Below are 19,023 nucleotides of genomic sequence, written 5' to 3' on the forward strand. Positions count from 1 at the left end.
ACCTCGAGATCCAGTGCAGGATCACCCTGGATGGGTGGGGAAGGTGCTGGCCCTTCACCTGGGGCTGGCTGGAGTGGGAATTGCTAAATACTGTTCTTCTGGGGGTGCAGGGGAGAGATGGGACCCCACATCTGACAGCAGAGAGAGGTGAGACCTCAAATATCACAGCAGAGAGAGAGGGGACCCCAAATCTCATACAAAGGGAGATGGGACCTCAAATATCGCAGAGAGAGAGAGATGGGACCTCAAATCTCACAGCAGAGAGAGATGGGACCTCACATATCACAGAGAGAGAGATGAGACCCCAAATCTCAAAGAGAAAGAGACTAGACCCCAAATCTCACAGCAAAGAGAGATGAGACCCCAAATCTCACACCTGAGGGAGAAGAGCATCCTGTACCCTGTGAGGGCCCTGCTTTGGCAGAACCAGGAGGGCTGAGTGTGACAGTGACAGTGGCTCTTTAGAACAAGTTAAATAAAGGAGGTTTTTACCTGCACAAGCTTGTAGCAAGCCCAGGGTGGGGAGCACTCCAAGAATCCAAGAAGGAGTGGGATCCAGTTGCTCTCAGGGGTCCCAAGCAGTGTCTGCAGCTCCAATGAAGGTGGCAGATGATGAGATTTCCTCCTGTTGTGGCACCAACACCAGGCACTGTCAGTCCCTGAGCGGGTGGCCGGACCCTGCCCACGGCAGGAGCAGCCACAGGATTTTATCTCTTTGAAGCAGTGCCTGCTCCAGATGAAAATGGGAAGGGAATCCCTGCAGAGCAGAGAGCCAACCCTCCACCCTCCCAGCCTCCAGCCCCAGCTACACATCAGGAAATATTCCCTGGAAGGAAACTCAGGATGGCTGCTCAGCATTTACCTCAAAAAATTGCAGTTCTCCCTCCCCTGCACTGGCTCACTCACACAGAGAAGACACCAAACAAAGCAGGGAAGTCTCCTAATAGTTTTATTGTTCCTTAGATAACTGTGGATAGTACAAATTTTTCCTCTTAAAAAAAAAATTAATTACCTTCACACTTCCATAAACAAAGCTTCCCATGGGAATCTGCTGCCACAGAATCTCCACGGAAGCGATTTCCAACCACCATAATGCTATGTAGATAGATAACAGTAAGAGAATATTCCTGTAATTATCAACATGAAATTGGTTACCTGTGTATAAGGGTGAACACTGACCTTTTTTTTTTTTCCCTTTTTAGAAACGAAAAAAACCATCATTTATTAAATCCAAACTACATCATTGCATTTACAACATTCATTGCATAAACTGGACATACAAAGTTTTGCCACCTCTGGTAAATAACAGACATACATTATACAATATAGTTGCTGAATACATAAGTTCAAACAATATGGGTACAACAACTTGTTCATAATACATACTTAAACCATCGTGTTTAATAAGTTACTAAGACACAGATCCATGAGCTACTTCGGGTCTCAGCACAGTTAATCTAAGTGACAAGAACACAGTTGAGAGAGACAGTAGCTGCAATGGAAGGCAAAGAAAACTAACCTGTGATAGGTCTTGTTGAGACAGCCAGAGCTCCTCACGGGTCAGCTTCTCCTGCTTTTCTTTTCCACACATCCATCACAGCTGCCCGTGACGCCGGGGGAATGTCCATGCAAGCCACACACGGAGGAGAGCGAGGCTCCCGAGGGTGAACTTCCAACAGTCATTGCCTTACTGCTTGAGGATGTTCTCTAGGTTTGCTATCAGAACAGAAACAAAACAAAACCCCAAACTGAAGTGGTTCTCTGAGTGCAGTTCCAGCTGCAAGTACATGGTTACTCGTGAGTCTATAACACAGGGCCAGACTTCTAGAAATGTAGAGGTAATGCTGATCTGTCAGGCTTACGCTGAATAATCCTCCATGATGTTGGTCTTAATTTTGGCAGCTGTTTATATGTTTACTTATTTAAAGTATGTTCCCTTAATAGCATTTTTTTTAAATTAGTTTCTCCCTTTTTTTTCCTTTTTATCATTATTTTTTTTTTAAATTTTCACTTTAATTTATTTATTTATTCTCCCCCACCCAAACCCAGTTTCCAACCAAGGCCGGGCTACAACTCGTCGGAGCGGATGACGTGGAAGAGGGTGACGTTGTACAGGATTTGATGCCCGTTGTTCCAGGCGTAGAGAGCCCGATCCTTGGGGTTGTAGTCCAACATGGAGATGTGGGAGTACTTGTTCTGGAAGGGGATGTCGATGTACTCGTAGGTGGAGGCGTTGGTCTGGTAGGCGTAGTGCACCTTGGTGCCTCCCGAGTAGCCGTTGGTGACGTAGAGCCTGCCGCAGATGATGAAGGCCTCGCCGGCGCTGCGTTTCGGGTAGCTGGTGTTCCAGGTCTGCAGGCTCTGCAGGGTGTTGGGGTCCAACTTGCTGATGACGATGTTGCCGGCGTTCTGGTTGGTGGCGTAGACGGCCCAGAGCCCGTTCTCGTCCACCATGAGGTCGATGTCGGAGTGGCCGCCCCAGGCGTAGTGGTACATGTTGTTGTAGCCGGCGTAGTCCAGGCTGCGCGTCTTGAGGATGGTCTCCGTCTTCAAGTCGAACCTGATGATGATGTGGCTTTGGTATTTGTTGAAGTAGATGGAGCCGTTGTAGACCACCTGGCCCGTGCCCGACCAGGGGTGGGGCAGGCGGTGCGAGGTGAAGTTGTCGGTGTTCATGAAATCCGCCATGGATTTGTACTCGCGGACGAAGCGGTTGTTGTGGTAGCTGTCCATGTACCAAACCTGCACGGGGCAAACGTGGCGGGTTAAGGAGAGTATTGGAATAATACCAATATCACTGGATGGGACGTGCCTGAGCTCGTCTGGCCCTTGCTGCTTGACCAAACAGTGGCACTGTGGTGTTTCACCCCAGAGACACTTTTGGCTGGCTGGTGTGTGGTGTTTCACCCCACAGACACTTTTGGCTGGCTGGGTGTGTGGTGTTTCACCCCACAGACACTTTTGGCTGGCTGGGTGTGTGGTGTTTCACCCCACAGACACTTTTGGCTGGCTGGTGTGTGGTGTTTCACCCCACAGACACTTTTGGCTGGTGTGTGGTGTTTCACCCCACAGACACTTTGGGCTGGCTGGTGTGTGGTGTTTCACCCCACAGACACTTTTGGCTCTATGGGTGTGTGGTGTTTCACCCCACAGACACTTTGGGCTGGCTGGGTGCTGCAGCTGGGCCCGTGGGGACAAGTCCAGGCCTGCAGGATCTCTGGTGGTGCTGGGATGGAGCTTCCCCCCATACCAGGGGCTGCTCCTCAGGTTTCCCTCTGTGGAGAAGCTTTAAGGTGATGGTGAAGGAAAGGAGTCGGTTCTGATGGAGGGTTTGGATCCAGAGCTTTATTCTGGCCCACAGGCCTCTGAATGCAGCACCAGCTCCAACAGAACTCCCTGAGCCCGTGGCTGCTGCTCCTTTGAACCCCGAGGAGAGGGGCAGGGAAGGGGTCGGGAGCCACCAACCAGGTACAGGAGGGGAGGGACAAAGGGACAAAGGACACCTGGATGGCCCAATGCCCCCAGGGGTAGAGGGCATCCTTTGGATCTGCCAATCACTCAGTGCCCTTCTGGAATGCCAGGATTGACAAACAGTGCTGGGAGGGGAAAGGAGAGGTGACTGACACACCTGGGAGGGAATTATCAGGGATGAACCTGGGCTATTTGAGGCAAACCATGACATCACACCGCAACAGAGAGAAATCTGCAGCCAGGAGTCGCGGAATCGTCATAAACTGGTTTGGAATGGAGATTAAAACTCAGCCCTTCCAAGGACGCCTTCCACCAGAGCAGGCTGCTCCAAATCTGGCCTTGAATCCAGCCAACATCTGTCACCTACACCCAGAAATAACCCCCATTTCTGTACCCCCCAAATCAGCCAGGAAATCAACCGAACAGCAAAGCTTTCCCTGGGGGATAACCTGATATCTCCTTGGCTTAAGCGCTCCCCTGGGAATGCTGGTGGCTGGCACCACCCTCCCTTCCCGAGGGCAATTAGCAGCTTTTCCCTGGCTAAACCCAGCATTTTCTGTGCTGCTGCTGCTTTTGCTTCCCGCGGTAGCACTCAGTAAATTACAGCAGCTGCTGTGCACAACTCCATTAATTTGGAATGCGGGAGCGAGGGATGCAATCACTCATTGTCAGGCAAATTCAGGCAAAAAGTCCATATTGGTTTAAAAATCATACACTGCTGCATCAAAAGCTTAAAGCGAGGCTGCTGAAATATAAGAGGCAAAGACATCTAAATCTTGCTCTGGGTAGATTGGGGAGAGATTTTAGATCATCATTTAAGTGCCAGTTCACTGGGGACACTGTCTAGACTCCTTAAAAAAAAAAAAGCTTTTGTTATATGAAACCAATTCCGAGGCAAATGACCAAGCTGTGCAGTTAATATCCACAAGAAATATCCAGCCAGCCACTGACATTCTGGATGCAGTTGCTGCCTGAAAATGAGAGGGCTTCTTTCTGTAAGAGCCATTTAGGAAGGAGAAAAGGTAAATTTAGGAAGGAGAAAAAGTAAATTTAGGAAGGAGAAAAGGTAAATTTAGGAAGGAGAAAAGGTAAATTTAGCAAGAGGGAAGCCTTTAAGGCTGCAGATTTGGGTGATGTAGTGCAGATTTCTTCTGCAAACCCCTTGCAAAATCTGACAGCTCTGTGTCTGGAGTGTGATCATCAGTCTTTGAGAAGGGCAGCCCAACATTTGGCTGCTGCCTTTGGGAAGTCAGCTGGGGTCTCCAAAAACTTTGGAGGGAATTTCAGCCTTCTGTCACTGCCTCCCTGGAAAGCTGCAGAGGTGGGGAATGGACGTGTGGCAAATGGCTCTGACCCTCAGCCCCAAAGCTTGCTGGGCTTGGGGGTGGCTGCAAAAGCACCAGAGAACAGCCACAGCTGGAAATGAAACTTCAGCTGAACCAGTTTGGGAAATTATAGGGGAAAAAAATATCCAAAACATGACTCTCTCTTTGCTGCTTCCGTTTCATTATCTGGTATTAAAAATTCAACATGCAAATGCGTTGTGCTCAGTTTTTAAAGCTCAGCAGAGCCCTGTGTCACCGTGCAGGGGCTGCAGGACCCAAGAGCATTCCCAGCTCTGGAGAAGCAGGGATTGATGGATGAACAATGTCCCATCACAGCAGCTGGCTCTGAGCAACCTCCTCCTGCCCTCACACAGCAATCCCAGCTCTCAGCATCCACCTGCTGCTCCCTCAGCACTCACAAATCTCCCCCAGTTGTGTTCCGTGGTTTCATGGCATGAACAAATGATCGCAGGAACACCAAACCCCTCCTGGGGCTGGGGGACAGGAGCTGGGGATGATAAACTGCCCATCCTCACCTTCCCACTCTGCTGAGCAGCCAGTGCAGCTCACTTAATGGTGTGTTCCTAATAAAATTCCCAGCAGGTTTTATATATTAAATACACAGAGAGGCTTGGGAAGCTCCAGCTCCGGTTTGCAGCCCACTTGTACAACAAAAATACGCTGCAGAAAAAGGCATGGCTAGAAAAAATACCAAAAAATACCAAAAAATAGCGGTTTGAGACAAAACTCTCTGAAGACACGGGAGGATCTTAAGCATCTGAACCACCAGCTTCAGCTGCAAATTGTCTTAGTGCCAAGGGAAGCAGCAAACACAGCCTGAAGGGGACAATTCTGTCCCCCCTCTTGAGCAAAACGGGATGTGATGGGGTAAACCCTTCCCATCTCACCTCTAACTAAGGTTTTATTTGGGCTGGAGGTGAAATTTTGCTTAATAACTGTAAAATATGGAGGTGTTGAATTGGGGAAGCAGTGCCAACCAGTTGGCTGCTGGAGGGAAAGAGCCTGACAACTCAAGTCACCTTCAAAGAAACCACCCAGGGGTGACTTCTCCAGAGCATCCCTTGTCCCCTCTCAGCTACAGAGCTGATGCCAGGGCACAGATCCCAAAATAGGTGCCCTGATCCAGCCCTTGCTGGTGCCTTTATCCTTTGAAGGATGCTGCATGCAGGAGGGAATTACAGGCAGCCAAGCTTTCTGCTTCTTGTTTTGTTTTGCTGCCTGCAAATCCTCGGCAAACACTTGAGATATTTTCCATTCCATCAGTCATGGGGAGCTGGGATTGATTTTCAGCCAGTTATTGGCGTCCTACCTCCCTGGGATCAAAATTGAATGGTCTGAATGGAAAAAAAATAAAAGACCAAAACAAAGCAAAACAAATCTCTCTCTCTGGCTGCAGTCAGTTAATTCCTCACAACAATGAAGGTGGAGGATGGAGGGCAAATGCAGGCAGATGACATTATCAGAGGTGCTGGCAGCAGGAGAGCAGCAGGGACCAGGACCACGGGTCCCTCTGCTCAGCCCCAGCTCCCTCCGGGCTGCCAAACACAGATTAGAAACCCGATACTTGCTTTTTTTTTTTGCCACACAGACCTCGTGGTGACAATTCCGACCCTCATCACTGAGTTTCACCTGCCCGGGAAAGGGAGCAGTGCAGGGGCTGCTCATCTTCTCCTCACCCTCCCTCCCTGGGGGATGCTCAGCCCCTCCTGCTGCCAGCAGAGCCCTGCGGATGGATGGGGCCATTCCCCAGTGACGAATATTCACTGTCCTCAGGCACACGGGTGATGCTGTCACACACTCTTACCTTGTTCTCTCCCTCAGGAGCCAGAGGATCCGTCATCCACGATCCAAAGCGGGAGCCCGAGGTTTTAATTGTGATCGGGTCACTTATTCCCGTCAGCTTCCCACAGGCTGGAAAAGAGGGGAAGGCTGGTGAGCACCACGACAGCCCCCGAGGGGCACCGGCACCACCCCACCCGCTCCTCTGTGCCCTGCTAAGCTCGGTTTAATTACAGGGAATCGGGTCAGGAGCAAGTGTCGGATGCTTTTGTTTGTTTCACACCTCTTAATGACAATTGTCCTTCTCGCTGTCCCCAGGAAAAGCAGCTGCGAGCGGCACAGAATGGAGAATGAGAGCAGCAGGCAGGTGCAGGGAGGAGCTGCTCTCATCCAGATGAAAAGGCAGCCGTGGTTATTCCAGCCCGGCTGGAAACCCGCGTTTGGTACAGGTTATGCAGAGGAGAGAAAAGAGAAAGGTGGAAAGTGGCCCAAGATATAGATCTCCTCCCTGCAAGGATCATTTACCAGCTGCTTTCCCTGCTTTGCACACTCGGGAGGATCACACACACTGGTGGATCCTCAGCCAGCTCTGGGACAGGAGCCCCAGCACAGCAGGATGAAGGTGGGAGCATCCTGAGGGTCCTGCCCAGCTCAGCCTCACCAGCACAGGGATGATCAGGGCACTGTGAGCCAGCTCTGGGGCACACCCAGGAGCTCCAAATCTGCTGAATTCAGGGAGCCACTTCAGCTCCTTGCTGGGTTTTCAAGCCCTAAATACGAGGGGAAGCAGCAGCACCTCTGCTCCAGCTCATTTCCCAGCCCTGGCTCTGTCCCAGCCCCTCTCTGGAATGCTGTCCGTGGATCTGGAATGCTGCAGCCCCAGCACGGGAGGTGCAGCCACATCCCAGTTCCTTTTCCCAACAATATCCCCAAGTTTCAGCAGAGCTGCCACTCTGCTTCCCTGCCCCACCAAAACTTAACGTGGGTGCAGTGAGGAGGGACAGGGGAGGAGGTGAAGATGCCTTGGGAAGGACTGGGCTGGAGGGGGATGTCCTGTTGGGCAGGGAGAGCTCATTTAAAACCCAGGGCTCATTTAAAACCCCACAGCTCATTTAAAGCCCCAGAGCCCATTTAAAACCCCATCCAGGGCAGAGGCAATGGGGCACAGCCACCACCTGGAGTTCAGGAGGTGTTTCTTGAGCTCTCCTTTTGGATGTGGGAGCCCCTGGCGGGCTGGGGAAGGGGAAGGTGGCAGTGCTGGGGTGCAGAAGCTGCCCTGGGTGCTGTGCTGGAGCTGCACTGCAGTGCCTGCTCAGCAGGACCCAGCGCTGGGCTGCAGGTGGGAGCCCCTGCAGGTGCTGCTGGAACACAGGGAGAGCTCTGCCAGCTCAGGACAAGGTCATCCTGCTCCAAATTAAAATCATAGCATGGTTTGTTATTAAGGACCATTAAAGGTTGTTTAGTCCAGCCCCCTGCAATGAGCAGGGATGTCTTCAACCAGATCAGGTTGCTGTCCAACCTGACCTTCATGGAATCATAGATTTTACACTTCCAGAACTCTGCAATCCCTCTCAGCTGCCTCTCTCCCTGGCCTGTTCTCGCCTGCATTGTAATTCCTGATCAGACACATCCACCTGCCTCAGCCAAAGGGATCCCCTTAGCCCAGGGCAGAAAACAGAGGAAGAAATTCCTGCTGTGCACCAGCAGGACACGACCAAGGGCACCATCAGTGCCCCTACAGCCTCCAGACCCGGCAGAACAAGAGAGATGCCCCCAAAAAGCAGAGCTTTGCTGAGACACAAGGCACAGGAATTTGCCCTCGTGCCTGCTGCACTCCAAACCTCTCAGCTCAGAGGGAGAGCAAAGAGATGCAATGGGTTAAAATAACAAATTTTAATGTCTCGCAGGGGTCCAGCCTTCCCCTAATCCCAGATCTGCCTTTCATTATCACAGCCCTACATTGCTGTCACTTTATCTCTTCCTCCCAATTCCTTGGAGAGGAGCGTGCTGTAAAAGCTCATTGATTAAAAAAAAAACCAAAACAAAACAATAAAACAACAGTTTAAGAAAAAAAGCAGCAGCAGCTGATAAGGGTAAACCAGTGTTGTTTGCAACATCTCCTACACGTTTAGCTGGAGGCACACACAGCCCAGCTTCTCAGCAATGCAGGAGGGTTCTTCTCTCTCCTGCTGTAAACCCATCCCAGCCTGCTGGGGGGAATTGAACACGGATTTTGAAGATCCCGAGTTAGCTTAGCTGGGTTTGCCACCCAGGCACGGACAGCTCCAGCCCCTGGGATCCTCACCCACGTGGGGGGATGCACAGCACACCTGCAATATCAGCAGCTGGGCCTTTTGCAACCTCCCTGTCCTGTCAGATGGGACTCTATGGGAATTCCAGGTCACTCAGGGACAGCTGTGCCACAGAAAAGCTCATCCTGTGCTCACCCAGGACAGGGAAACCTGTGAGGAGCAGATTTAGGGCCTCACATAGGAGTTGCTTTCACTCCTCTTCACCCAGAGCTATTAATCTCCTTTCTTCTGGCCCCAAATCAGCCTTTTCCCAAGTGTCCCTCTGTCCTGCCAGGAGATGCATGCCCACTTCAGCTGCACAAGGAATTTTCCAGCAGGAGCAGGTGGGACCGGCTCTCCCCTCCTCCCAGGGTGCCACCACCCCCTCTCCAGCTCTGGATGCTGCCCACAAGTCCTGCCTGGCAGCTCCCAGCAGCTCCTCCACCAACGCACAGGCACCAGCTCCTTCTGGGCTCGTGGTTCTGCTAACACAGCCAGGATCCTGCCCTGCATCAGCTTCCCACGAGGCCAAGGACCGATCCCCATCCCAATCCCAGCCCAATCCCATCCCAATGCCAATGCCAATCCCAATGCCAATGCCAATGCCAATGCCAATGCCAATCCCAATGCCAACCCAATCCCATCCCAATGCCAATGCCAATCCCAATGCCCGTCCCAGCCCTCCAGGCAGGGATGAGGCTGTGGCAGCTCAGCTCTGCCTGGATCTTGCCTCTGTTGCCTGGTTGGGAACATCCCATCCCAAAACCATCAGGGATGGCCCCATTCCCACCCCAAAACCATCAGGGATGTCCCCATGCCATCCCAAACCATCAAGGATGGCTCCATCCCATCCCAAACCATCAGGAATGGCTCCATCCCATCCCAAACCATCAGGGATGGTTCCATCCCATCCCAAAACCATCAGGAATGGGGCCCCATCCTAATCCCAAAACCATCAGAGATGGCCCCATCCCATCCCAAAACCATCAGGAATGGGGCCCCATCCTAATCCCAAAACCATCAAGGATGGCCCCATGCCATCCCAAAACCATCAGGGTTGGCTCCATCCCATCCCAAACCATGAGGGATGGTTCCATCCCATCCCAAAACCATCAGGAATGGGGCCCCATCCTAATCCCAAAACCATCAGAGATGGCCCCATCCCATCCCAAAACCATCAGGAATGGGGCCCCATCCTAATCCCAAAACCATCAAGGATGGCCCCATGCCATCCCAAAACCATCAGGGATGGCTCCATCCCATCCCAAACCATCAGAGATGGCTCCATCCCATCCCAAATCATCAGGGATGGCTCCATCCCATCCCCAAACCATCAGAGATGGCTCCATCCCATCCCAAACCATCAGGGATGGCTCCATCCCATCCCAAAACCATCAGGGATGGCTCCATCCCATCCCTACACCAGGATTTTTCCCAAGGAAATCTTGCCCTGCCTGAATTAAATTCCCCCTAGATCCAAGGAGTGCCAAGCCCTGCACCTCCTCTTAGGAACATTTATGCAAAGGCTAAAATCCCTGTATAAATAGGGATCTTTAGGAGTGTAAACAGAAACACAGATTGAAGCTGCCATTATTGATTTTTTTCCCCCCTCCACACACATGCCAGGGTCAGGAAGTGTTTTCACTATTGATCCATCAATAATGCTTAGGAAACCCAAAATGCAAAACAGGAAAAGGCACTGCCGAGGCTCAGAGCTCCCTGGGAGAGGTGAACTGGGTGGGAATGTGGCACATCCCTCCCCTCCCTTGGCCTGTGCTTGCTGCAGCAGCTCCCTGACCCTGTTTGGGGCACACACACTGCAGGGGAGCAGCAAATCTCAGCTAAAACCTTTTCCTTGAGACATCAGCGAGCCCAACTGAGCAGAAAACCTGCAGCAAAGTGAAATCCTCAGCAATCAGAGCTTCATCGTGTGGCAGCAAAGCATTTGTAAGGCTGTTACCTGAATTTAACTCAATTAGCAACCATTTCCAGTGGTTTACACACCAGAGAGATAAACAGCATTGGAAATTCAATCCGTGCTGTTTCTTTTAAGTGACCAAATAAATCAGATTCTCCAGTGAGCTGCAAATCCTCTGGGATGAGCCTTTGGGAGGCACAGAACCCATCTCTGTGAGCACCCAGGGCTGCTGCAAAAGAGCTGCCCTGACCCCAGAGAGAGAGCAAGGGCAGGAAGAAGCCAAAAAGCCCAGCTAAAGACTCAAAAAGATTTTAAAAAACACCCAAAAGTTCCTGGACAAGGTTACCTGCAAGAGCTCAGCATCCCTACCTGCCTCCTTCTTACCTGGGCTGCTGGTCCCAGCTGGACCTGAGTGTGAAGGGATGGGATGTGCAGAAAGGGTTAATGGTCCACGAGCAAATTCTAATTTTTTGGAGCCCTGAGTGGTTTGGGAGCTACTCCTTAAAGCCTGCCCAGGGGAATGGCTTTGTTGAAAGAACTGTCCCCGAGGTTGAAGTCTCAAATCCCTGCTCCTCCTGCTGCTCCCTCTCCCTGTGTCCCACAGCTCCTCCTCATCTTCAAGGGATGGGCTGAAGGCTCTGGGTGCAGCGAGGGAGCCCTCCTTGGGCACCTCCTCCTCTGCCTTCAGGATCCATTTGCAGGGGATGTGGGGCTGCCAGGAGGTCTCTGTGCGCCCTTGGTCCACCCCACCCTCCTGGGGCTGTTCTCCTTTCTTATCTTTCCTTCTTATCTGTTCATCCTTCCTTATCTTCCCACTGCACCGTGCCCACCTGATAGAGCTCCAGGAATTGGGGACTCCAGCCCTGCTCATTCCTGTCCCCATGAGGCTTTCAAGGGGGAGTTCAAGAGGATGAGGGCAAGGTCAGAATTTCCCTCCTTGCCCAACCCTGCTGCCCTCCCTGTGACCATCACAGGGTGAGGGGAGGGACAACAGAAAGGGGCAGAAAGCCCCAGCCTGTCCTGCTCTCAAACCAAACCTGGGCCACCAGCACTCATTAATTAAAGAGAAATCAAGCTCTGATCTCTCTTGGCCAGCGGGTTTTATCTGTCCCAAGGGTACCTCAGTGCCTGACTTGTTTAAATACTCTGAGCATCCACATTTAAATGGGAATTTTACTCTCTGGGCGACATGGAGCCTACAAGGGACGTCCAAGGAACCAGAGGAGGGAAATGCAGAGGGAATGGAGGGGAGGTGGCTGCTCACAGTGTGGAGGCATCCAGAAACAAGCAAAATCAACCCCAGCAGCAGAGCCAAGAGAGAAACAAAGCGTTACCTTGCCAAGGATATCAAGTGCTCAGAAGAGATCTGATCTTCCGTGAAGTTACCTGAGAGTGTAATTTCGTATGTGCTACCAAAATAGACTGCAGAGCAGTTAATGTGTTTGGATTATCTAAATGGCGTGGCAAGAAAGTCAATAATGGAAGGAGAAATTAAATCAAGTCAGAGCTGGCCCAACAAATGGTGCAGAGAGTCCTTGCAGCTGTGGGAGGCTGTGCCCTCTCCTCCTTCCCCCTGTGCTTGGGGTCACGCGCTGGGTTTGGTGGCAGCTGAGCCTCCCCACAACAGCCCCAGGAGTTTCAGGCAATTCCAACCCTCTGGAGGAGGTCAGAGATGAGTCCCTGGTGGTTTAGCAGCAGCCTGGTGGAAATGGTTCCCTGCTCCCTCAGGGGAGGGGAGAGGGAGGATTCACATCCCGCGCAGGGGCAGGACCACACCGCGCCCCCGCTCCTCATGCTCTGCTCCGGGGGGATTGGCAAGATGCAAAAAAATAAAAGAAAGGAAACCGAGGGAAACCGAGGCACAGCCCCACACCCCCCACCACGAGCAGAGCCCTTTGCTGACGGACCAGGTCCAGGGATGCAGAAGCAAAAGGGGTGCAAGTGTTGGCTTTGCATAAGCGTGAGCTGCCACTTATGCAAGCGCCGCCCACACGCCCGCTCCGCTCCGTGGGGAGAGGAGAGGAGCATCCTGAAGCGCTCACACCACGAGCAGCATTGCTCCTGCCAGTAATCCTGGGCAGGACTACTCCCAGGAGGAATGTTCCTGGTGGCATAACTCTTGGCAGGATGGCCCCTGGCTGTGTGGAGCTCATCCCTCGCGGCCGGGCACGGCACCAGATGTCCAGCGGGGCATCTCTGCCTCCGGCCGGGATGCGTGCGTTGGCGCCGGTGGCCTTGGAGCCACCGTGGTGGTTCTGAGCCTACCTAATTTTTGCATGCATGCACGAAGCCTTTCTTCAAGATTTGACACTCTGTTCTGAAGCTCTTCGTAGTCATAGGCGCCAATCTCCTCCTGGAGTTCGTTTAGAACTGACGTCAGATTCTGGACCTCCTCTTTAAACTGCAATACCAATTTGGCATCGGCTTTGTACTCTTCCAACACTGGTATCAAAGGCCTAAGTTCCTCCATTTTCGCTTTTATTGCCTGCAAGGTTAAAATAAGCTCGGTTCAGTGCTATGCGTGCAAAAATCTGCAACACTCTGCCTTGACCTGGGTGCTTCCTATGGGAGCGAAATGTTCACATTTCCCACAATTATTAGCATTAAAATTAGCTCAATTATTATTTTTGGTCCGAATGATGTCTTGGCAAGAACATATTAAACAGGCTGCAGAACACCAAAATATTTGGGAAAGGCCTTTATTTGTCATTTTTAGAATGCAACATCTTAGGGTTACATGCTTCAGATCACATACACAAAGAGTTGTTGTTTTTTTTTTCTTTTTTTTCTTTCCAAAAAATAAAAGAAAATAAGATATATATGCATTGACAAGGGTTTCAAACTATTCATGAAATGCATCTACAATTGCATGCAAAGGAAGATCTCGGTTGTGTGGTTCAAGGTTCCTTAGTGAGATATGGTGCTAATTTGGAAAATAATCAAAAAAATCAATGCATGGTGCAAAATGCTCTGTGGCCCTCTTTTCATGGTTACATGGGAGTGAACTGCTTCTTCAGTCACTGCAGCATTGAAAAAACTTGCTTTTTAGTTAGCCCTGTAAGCAAGAAAATGAAATACTGTTGAGGATCTAGCTCACTAACCTGCCTTATATAGATAGCCATTCATAGACAAATACTCTTACGGCACTAAAGAGAGAAAAAAAACCAACACAAGAGCTCCAAAGCACTCACAGTTTAATGCTGGCATTAGCAGGAACAAAATGCTGTGGCTGTTCTTTCAAATGCTGCTTTGGCAGCAAATTAGACAAAAAATCCCTCACTGGTTTCAAGCGCGGAACAGAAAAATAAAATTCATTATCAGATGGATTTTGCAGAAATGAATTTTTTTTCCTTTTTTAAATTTTTTTGTTTTGTTTTTGCTCATTTAAAGGCTCAGAATGCAGCATTTTGTTGCAGATGCTTTGCTCCAGCAGCTAATGAGTAGACATTAATATGCATGCACCTACCCGTTAATGAAGCATGTTAGAACACCCAAAAGCCCTGGTGCTGCTCAAATTACAGTGGCCAAGCTCCCAGCACCCAGGGCTGTGACATCTGCCTGTCTCCTGAAGCTTTTTGGGGCTGAACAGGATCAGGAATTCCTCCTCAGCCTCCTTCCCATCCCTCCCCTCCTATTTAAGCCACAAGGATTTTTCCCTCCCGTGCTTTGCACGTGGGGAATGTTTTAAATTTTATTTCATTTAAAGTTCCCTGGCAGGCAATGGGGAGGGTTGAACTCATCAGAATGGTGGAGGGGGGAAAACAATAATAACTGAAATAAAGAAATAATTAAATAAAAGAAACTCATGCTCAAGTCTTTCCATCCAGACTGCAGAGCTAAATTTAGGGTCCTGCAGTAACTGGAGATGGGGAGCGGAGGAGGTGGAGTTGGTGAAAAGTTTTAAGAACCATCTTCCCATCTTTTTATGAGATAATCATGGTATTTCAGTATTTAGCATTAAAAAAAAATCTGCTTTAAAATACCAGCCAGCTGCCTGCAAACGAGGGTGGGAATCAGCTGGGTGGCTGATCAGAAAAGTCCCCAAATTCCACCAGAAATCTTTTCAGTCTGATTTTTTATATCTATTAACCCACCGCACGGCTAAAATTTAAGACCCCAGTATTGCTCAGAACATTTTTCTTGCAATTTCATTCATCCTCAAGCAACCTCCTGAGGGTTTGGCCACCGCTCCCAGTGCCAGCTGCATTCCAGAGGCTGCAGCTCCTCTCCCCCTCTGCCCAGCACCAGGACACCACACAAAACCCATCAGAAGCTGCTGCCTCTGCTGCCAACACCCAAAATCGACCAAAATCCTGGAGATGTGCAGGTTGCCAGCCTGAGGACAGCTGTAACAATTGTATTTTGGGGTTTTTTTCGGCAGGGGGGGTGTTGTTTGATTGATGCGTTCCTTTCTCCAGCCACCCCCAGGGGAGATGGGGTTTGCTGACTGCCCGCTGTGGTTTGCCATATGATGCAGGAATGCCAAAGGAGCCCCAGTTCTTGTTTTTATTCCCAAGAAATGGGTTCTGGGCATGGCATGGAGAAGCTGCCTGGCCACAGAGGGGAACCCACCTCACCCAGAGCTGGGGTGTCTCCCTGCAGACCCCCCTGATGGAATCACCTGCGCCGCCCTATTTCGGGCACCTGGGTGGGTGTGGGAACACAGAGATTTGTGCTTTTTACCCTAAAACAAGATGCAGGGCTGAGGAGGTGAGGCCACAGCCTGGATCTGCTGTGCTTTGGGCAGGAAGGACCCCACAGCTGGGCTCCCCTGGTGGGAGCCAAGGCCACAATTCCCTGGCCACAGCTCCCGTAGCAGTTTGGAAATCAGACCTACCTTAAACTGCCTTGCCAGGTGCTGCTTGTGGCTTTCTTCCACTTGCTTAAATTTGGATTCCAGTCCCCTCATCTGGTTTTCCATCTTCTCCACGTACTGTAGGTCCCTCTGAGTCCTCCTGTCCAACACCTCTATCGACTGGGACATGTTTTGCACCTGCCAAACGAGAAGGGGCTCATTAAAAGGTGCTGCCAGCAGCGAGGCAGCCCCCCTTGCACCCCAAGGCTGACCTTTCCCCCACGCTCAGCACAGCTAAAGGGCAATCAGCCCATGCATTATTTACTGCCTCATCAACAGCAGCTCCCACATTACCACCCCGTGCTCTAAAACACAGCAAAACCCGTTTCATAAATGATTTTTTTTTTTTTATCTGCAGAGAAGGATTCAGCAATCTGACATGGAAATGAGGGGTGTAGTTGAGGTTAAACTCAGGCTGGCCTCTCTGACAGGCACCTGCTGTGGCACGGGGTGAGCTCGGAGGTGACAGCAGCACACCTGGCTGGCAGGAAAAGCTCCAGCCCAGGCGCACATTTCCATCTCCCGGTGAGCTCAAACCTCATTCCCTGCCAGCAGAACTTCATGATCCACCCAGCCTGCTCCAGCAGCATCTGCCACAACCAACCCAGCGGCAGGGAGGGCATCCTGGGGCCGGGGAGCACCGGGCATGGTTGGCAGCCCTTTGGTGCCCTCGTGGCCGGGAGGGGCAGCTCGGGAGCCGAGCGGTGCCGCATTCCCGCCCGGAGCCCATCTGGTCCCGCCAGGGAATGATGCAAGGAGCTTGGCTGGGCTGGCGGTGAGAAAACGAGCTGGAGGTGTGAGGAGGGGAGGGGAACGCCAGCGAGGCTGACCTGATTTTGAAGGTTGGCTGCCATCTGATTTATTAAGATATTCCCTCCTGTTTTCCAGGCTGGGAGAGGTGGAACGGGTCTGACGTCAGCTCCTATTTAGCACCGAGCCATATTGAAGGGCTCTGCAGCGGGGCCGGACGTGTCTGTCCCACGGTGGGGACGTGACAGGGCTCAGCCCACGGGTGCTGCTCCTGCCACCGCCACGTCACCCCGGCAGTGCCATTGCCACGTCACCCCAGCAGTGCCACCACCATGATGACGTCTGTGGGCAAAGTGAATCAGGCACCCAGCCTGCTGCTGCTGCTGCTGCTGCTGCTGCTGCATCAGGGCCTTGCTCCTGAGCCAGCCTGATCCCATTCTGATCCCATTCTGATCCTATCCTGCTCCTATCCTGCTCCCAGCCTGATTCCAGCCTGCTCCCAGCCTGATTCCAGCCTGATCCCATCCTGCTTCCAGCCTGCTTCCAGTTCACTCCCATCCTGCTCCCATGCTGCTCCAGCCTGCTCCCAGTCTGATTCCAGCCTGATCCCAGCCTGATCCCATTCTGCTTCAGACTGCTCCCATCCTGCTCCCATCCTGTTCCCATCCTGCTCAGCTGTGGGTGGATGGATCTGCTCCCTGGATGGATGGGTGCCACATCCGCTCCCGTCTGCGTCCTCACCGCAGCCAAGCTGGCATGGGGAGGGAAGGAGTGGTGAAAATCCCACATTTCCTCTGGCAAATCCCACGTTTCCTCTGGCAAATCCCACTGTGGTGAACTGGGACTTACCTGGAGTGGCAGAGCGAGGGCACCTCAGGACAGCACGGGGCAAATGCCAAGGGTGCCCCTCCAGCTTGGAAAAACCATCACAGTGTCCCTTGCTCATGCAGGATGACACTGAAACTATTGCAGGGATCTATTAAAAATGTATGGGTGACCTGCATGGCAAAGGCCAACAGGCTTTGGAGTGTTCTGTGCAGCTGCTCCGGGGGCCAGAGTGTTCCTCAGCAAAGGTGAAGTTATTTGTGGTGTCTGAGCCTCAGAGATGAAGCAGCAGCAGCCTGACCTCCCCTGGAGCTGCTCAGGGAGGTGTGAGGAGCAGGCAAGTGCAGAACAAGGTTTGGAGGAGAAAAGAGCAAAGCTGAGCTCAGCCAGAGCCTGGTCAGCTCCCATTAAGCTTCGCCTACTGCGGGGAATGTCAGCTCTCAGTGGGTGTTAATTCACCTGGGCTGCATGCGGAGGGGTTTGAAGACCTCTCTGTGCCCTGAGGCAGGAGAAGAGGAGCCTTAGACAAGCATGGCTGGCCTGCCAAGCTACTTTTATTCCAGTTATCCAGCCTGTCCTTCGAGCTGAGCAGCAGAATTGTTCCAAGGAGCAGAGAGAGGGATGACTTGTAGGGCTCATGCAAAATGAATCCCATTTATTCCACTAGTGCCTAACCCCAGCTGCAAATAGTCAGAAAAGAGCATTTCTGTAATGACAGACCAATACCTGAGTCTGCCGAGTAAAATTTTGGGAGGCTCCTTGGGCTCTTTCTCAGGTGGTGGGAAGGGAGAGACACGCTCTGCTCCCAGAGCATCTCGCCCAGGCTGCTGCCCTCAAACACCTCTGGAACGTTTCTGCTGCTCCCTGAAGCACAGGAAAATACCCTCCTCACGTGCCTCTGCACAGAGATGCCTCAAACGAGCTGCTGTGCTGTTCTGGGGTGGATTTCACAAGCCCAGAGTGGGTATCTGCTGCCTGCGTTGTTTTCCATGGGGTGAGATCCTGGCCAGATTTGTAGGGATGAGCCTGAGATCCCTGGCAGCTCCAGCGCTGAGGATCTGCCTCTTCTCCCTCATTAGCATATTGTGCCCTTGATCCAGCAAAGCACTTTGGCACATGATTAGGTTTCAATGAGCCTGTTAGAGCTCAGGCTGAAGCATGTACAGAAGTGCTCTAATGAACTCAGGCCCAAGGATAGTGCCTCTTAAATTCCCTCAGCTCCATCCATCAGCTGCAGTCCTCCAGCCTCGCCTGAAAATGCTTTTTGCCTCCTCTCTCAGCCTGAAACCTCATTTTCACCGAGATAATGTGAGACAGATACCTGTGGCTGTCTGGGGGAAGAAGAGTTATTTTTAGCAGTTGAAATAGGAAATTAATACAAATGAAGCTTCCAGTGCTGCTCTTGTCCTCCTGTTTGAGGAGCTGATTCACAATTAAACCAGAGTCACAGGGAGTCAGGGTTGGCCTGACGACCTCAGTGAGGTTTATAAGGTCAGATCCGAGGTTTAAACCCTGCTCAAGCTTCCCTGGGGATCAGCCTTTCCTGGCAGCTCCAAAAGGGCTGTTCTGAGCCCAGCTCTGGGGTTTCACCTGGGGATGAACCTTCAGCCTTGGGGAGCTGCACAAACTGATGGAGCAACAGCAAGAGGAATCTTGAGGGAGATTTTCAAGGTTTAGGGGGAAAAAACAGCAGAGAAATGGACTCAGCTGATGGTTCAGGAAATGAAAAGTTCATCTGATAAGGTCTGCAGGAGGCAGGGGTGGCTGAGATGTCACTGTCCCCCTGTA

The 19,023-nt window shown here is 51.5% G+C and overlaps 1 protein-coding gene across 4 annotated transcripts in view; it reads right to left on the reverse strand.

Moving 5' to 3' along the window:
• Positions 1-932: 932 nt before the first annotated feature.
• The window catches only part of OLFM1 (olfactomedin 1), a 35,546-nt gene continuing 17,455 nt past the window's right edge, over positions 933-19,023 (reverse strand). For 3 of the 4 annotated variants that reach the window (XM_030961380.1, XM_030961381.1, XM_030961379.1), the window contains 4 exons: positions 15,643-15,798; positions 13,071-13,290; positions 6,622-6,728; positions 933-2,742 (listed from right to left, as the gene is read on the reverse strand). In XM_030961380.1, coding sequence (XP_030817240.1) covers positions 2,068-2,742; positions 6,622-6,728; positions 13,071-13,290; positions 15,643-15,798 — 1,158 coding nt within the window. In that variant the 3' untranslated portion in view covers positions 933-2,067. Of the gene's footprint in view, positions 2,743-6,621; positions 6,729-13,070; positions 13,291-13,488; positions 13,861-15,642; positions 15,799-19,023 lie in introns of those variants that run through there. The other variant, XM_030961383.1, reaches the window with a different exon arrangement.

The sequence above is a fragment of the Camarhynchus parvulus genome, chromosome 17, assembly GCF_901933205.1.
Source record: "Camarhynchus parvulus chromosome 17, STF_HiC, whole genome shotgun sequence".
In the NCBI taxonomy this organism is placed as follows: domain Eukaryota; kingdom Metazoa; phylum Chordata; class Aves; order Passeriformes; family Thraupidae; genus Camarhynchus; species Camarhynchus parvulus.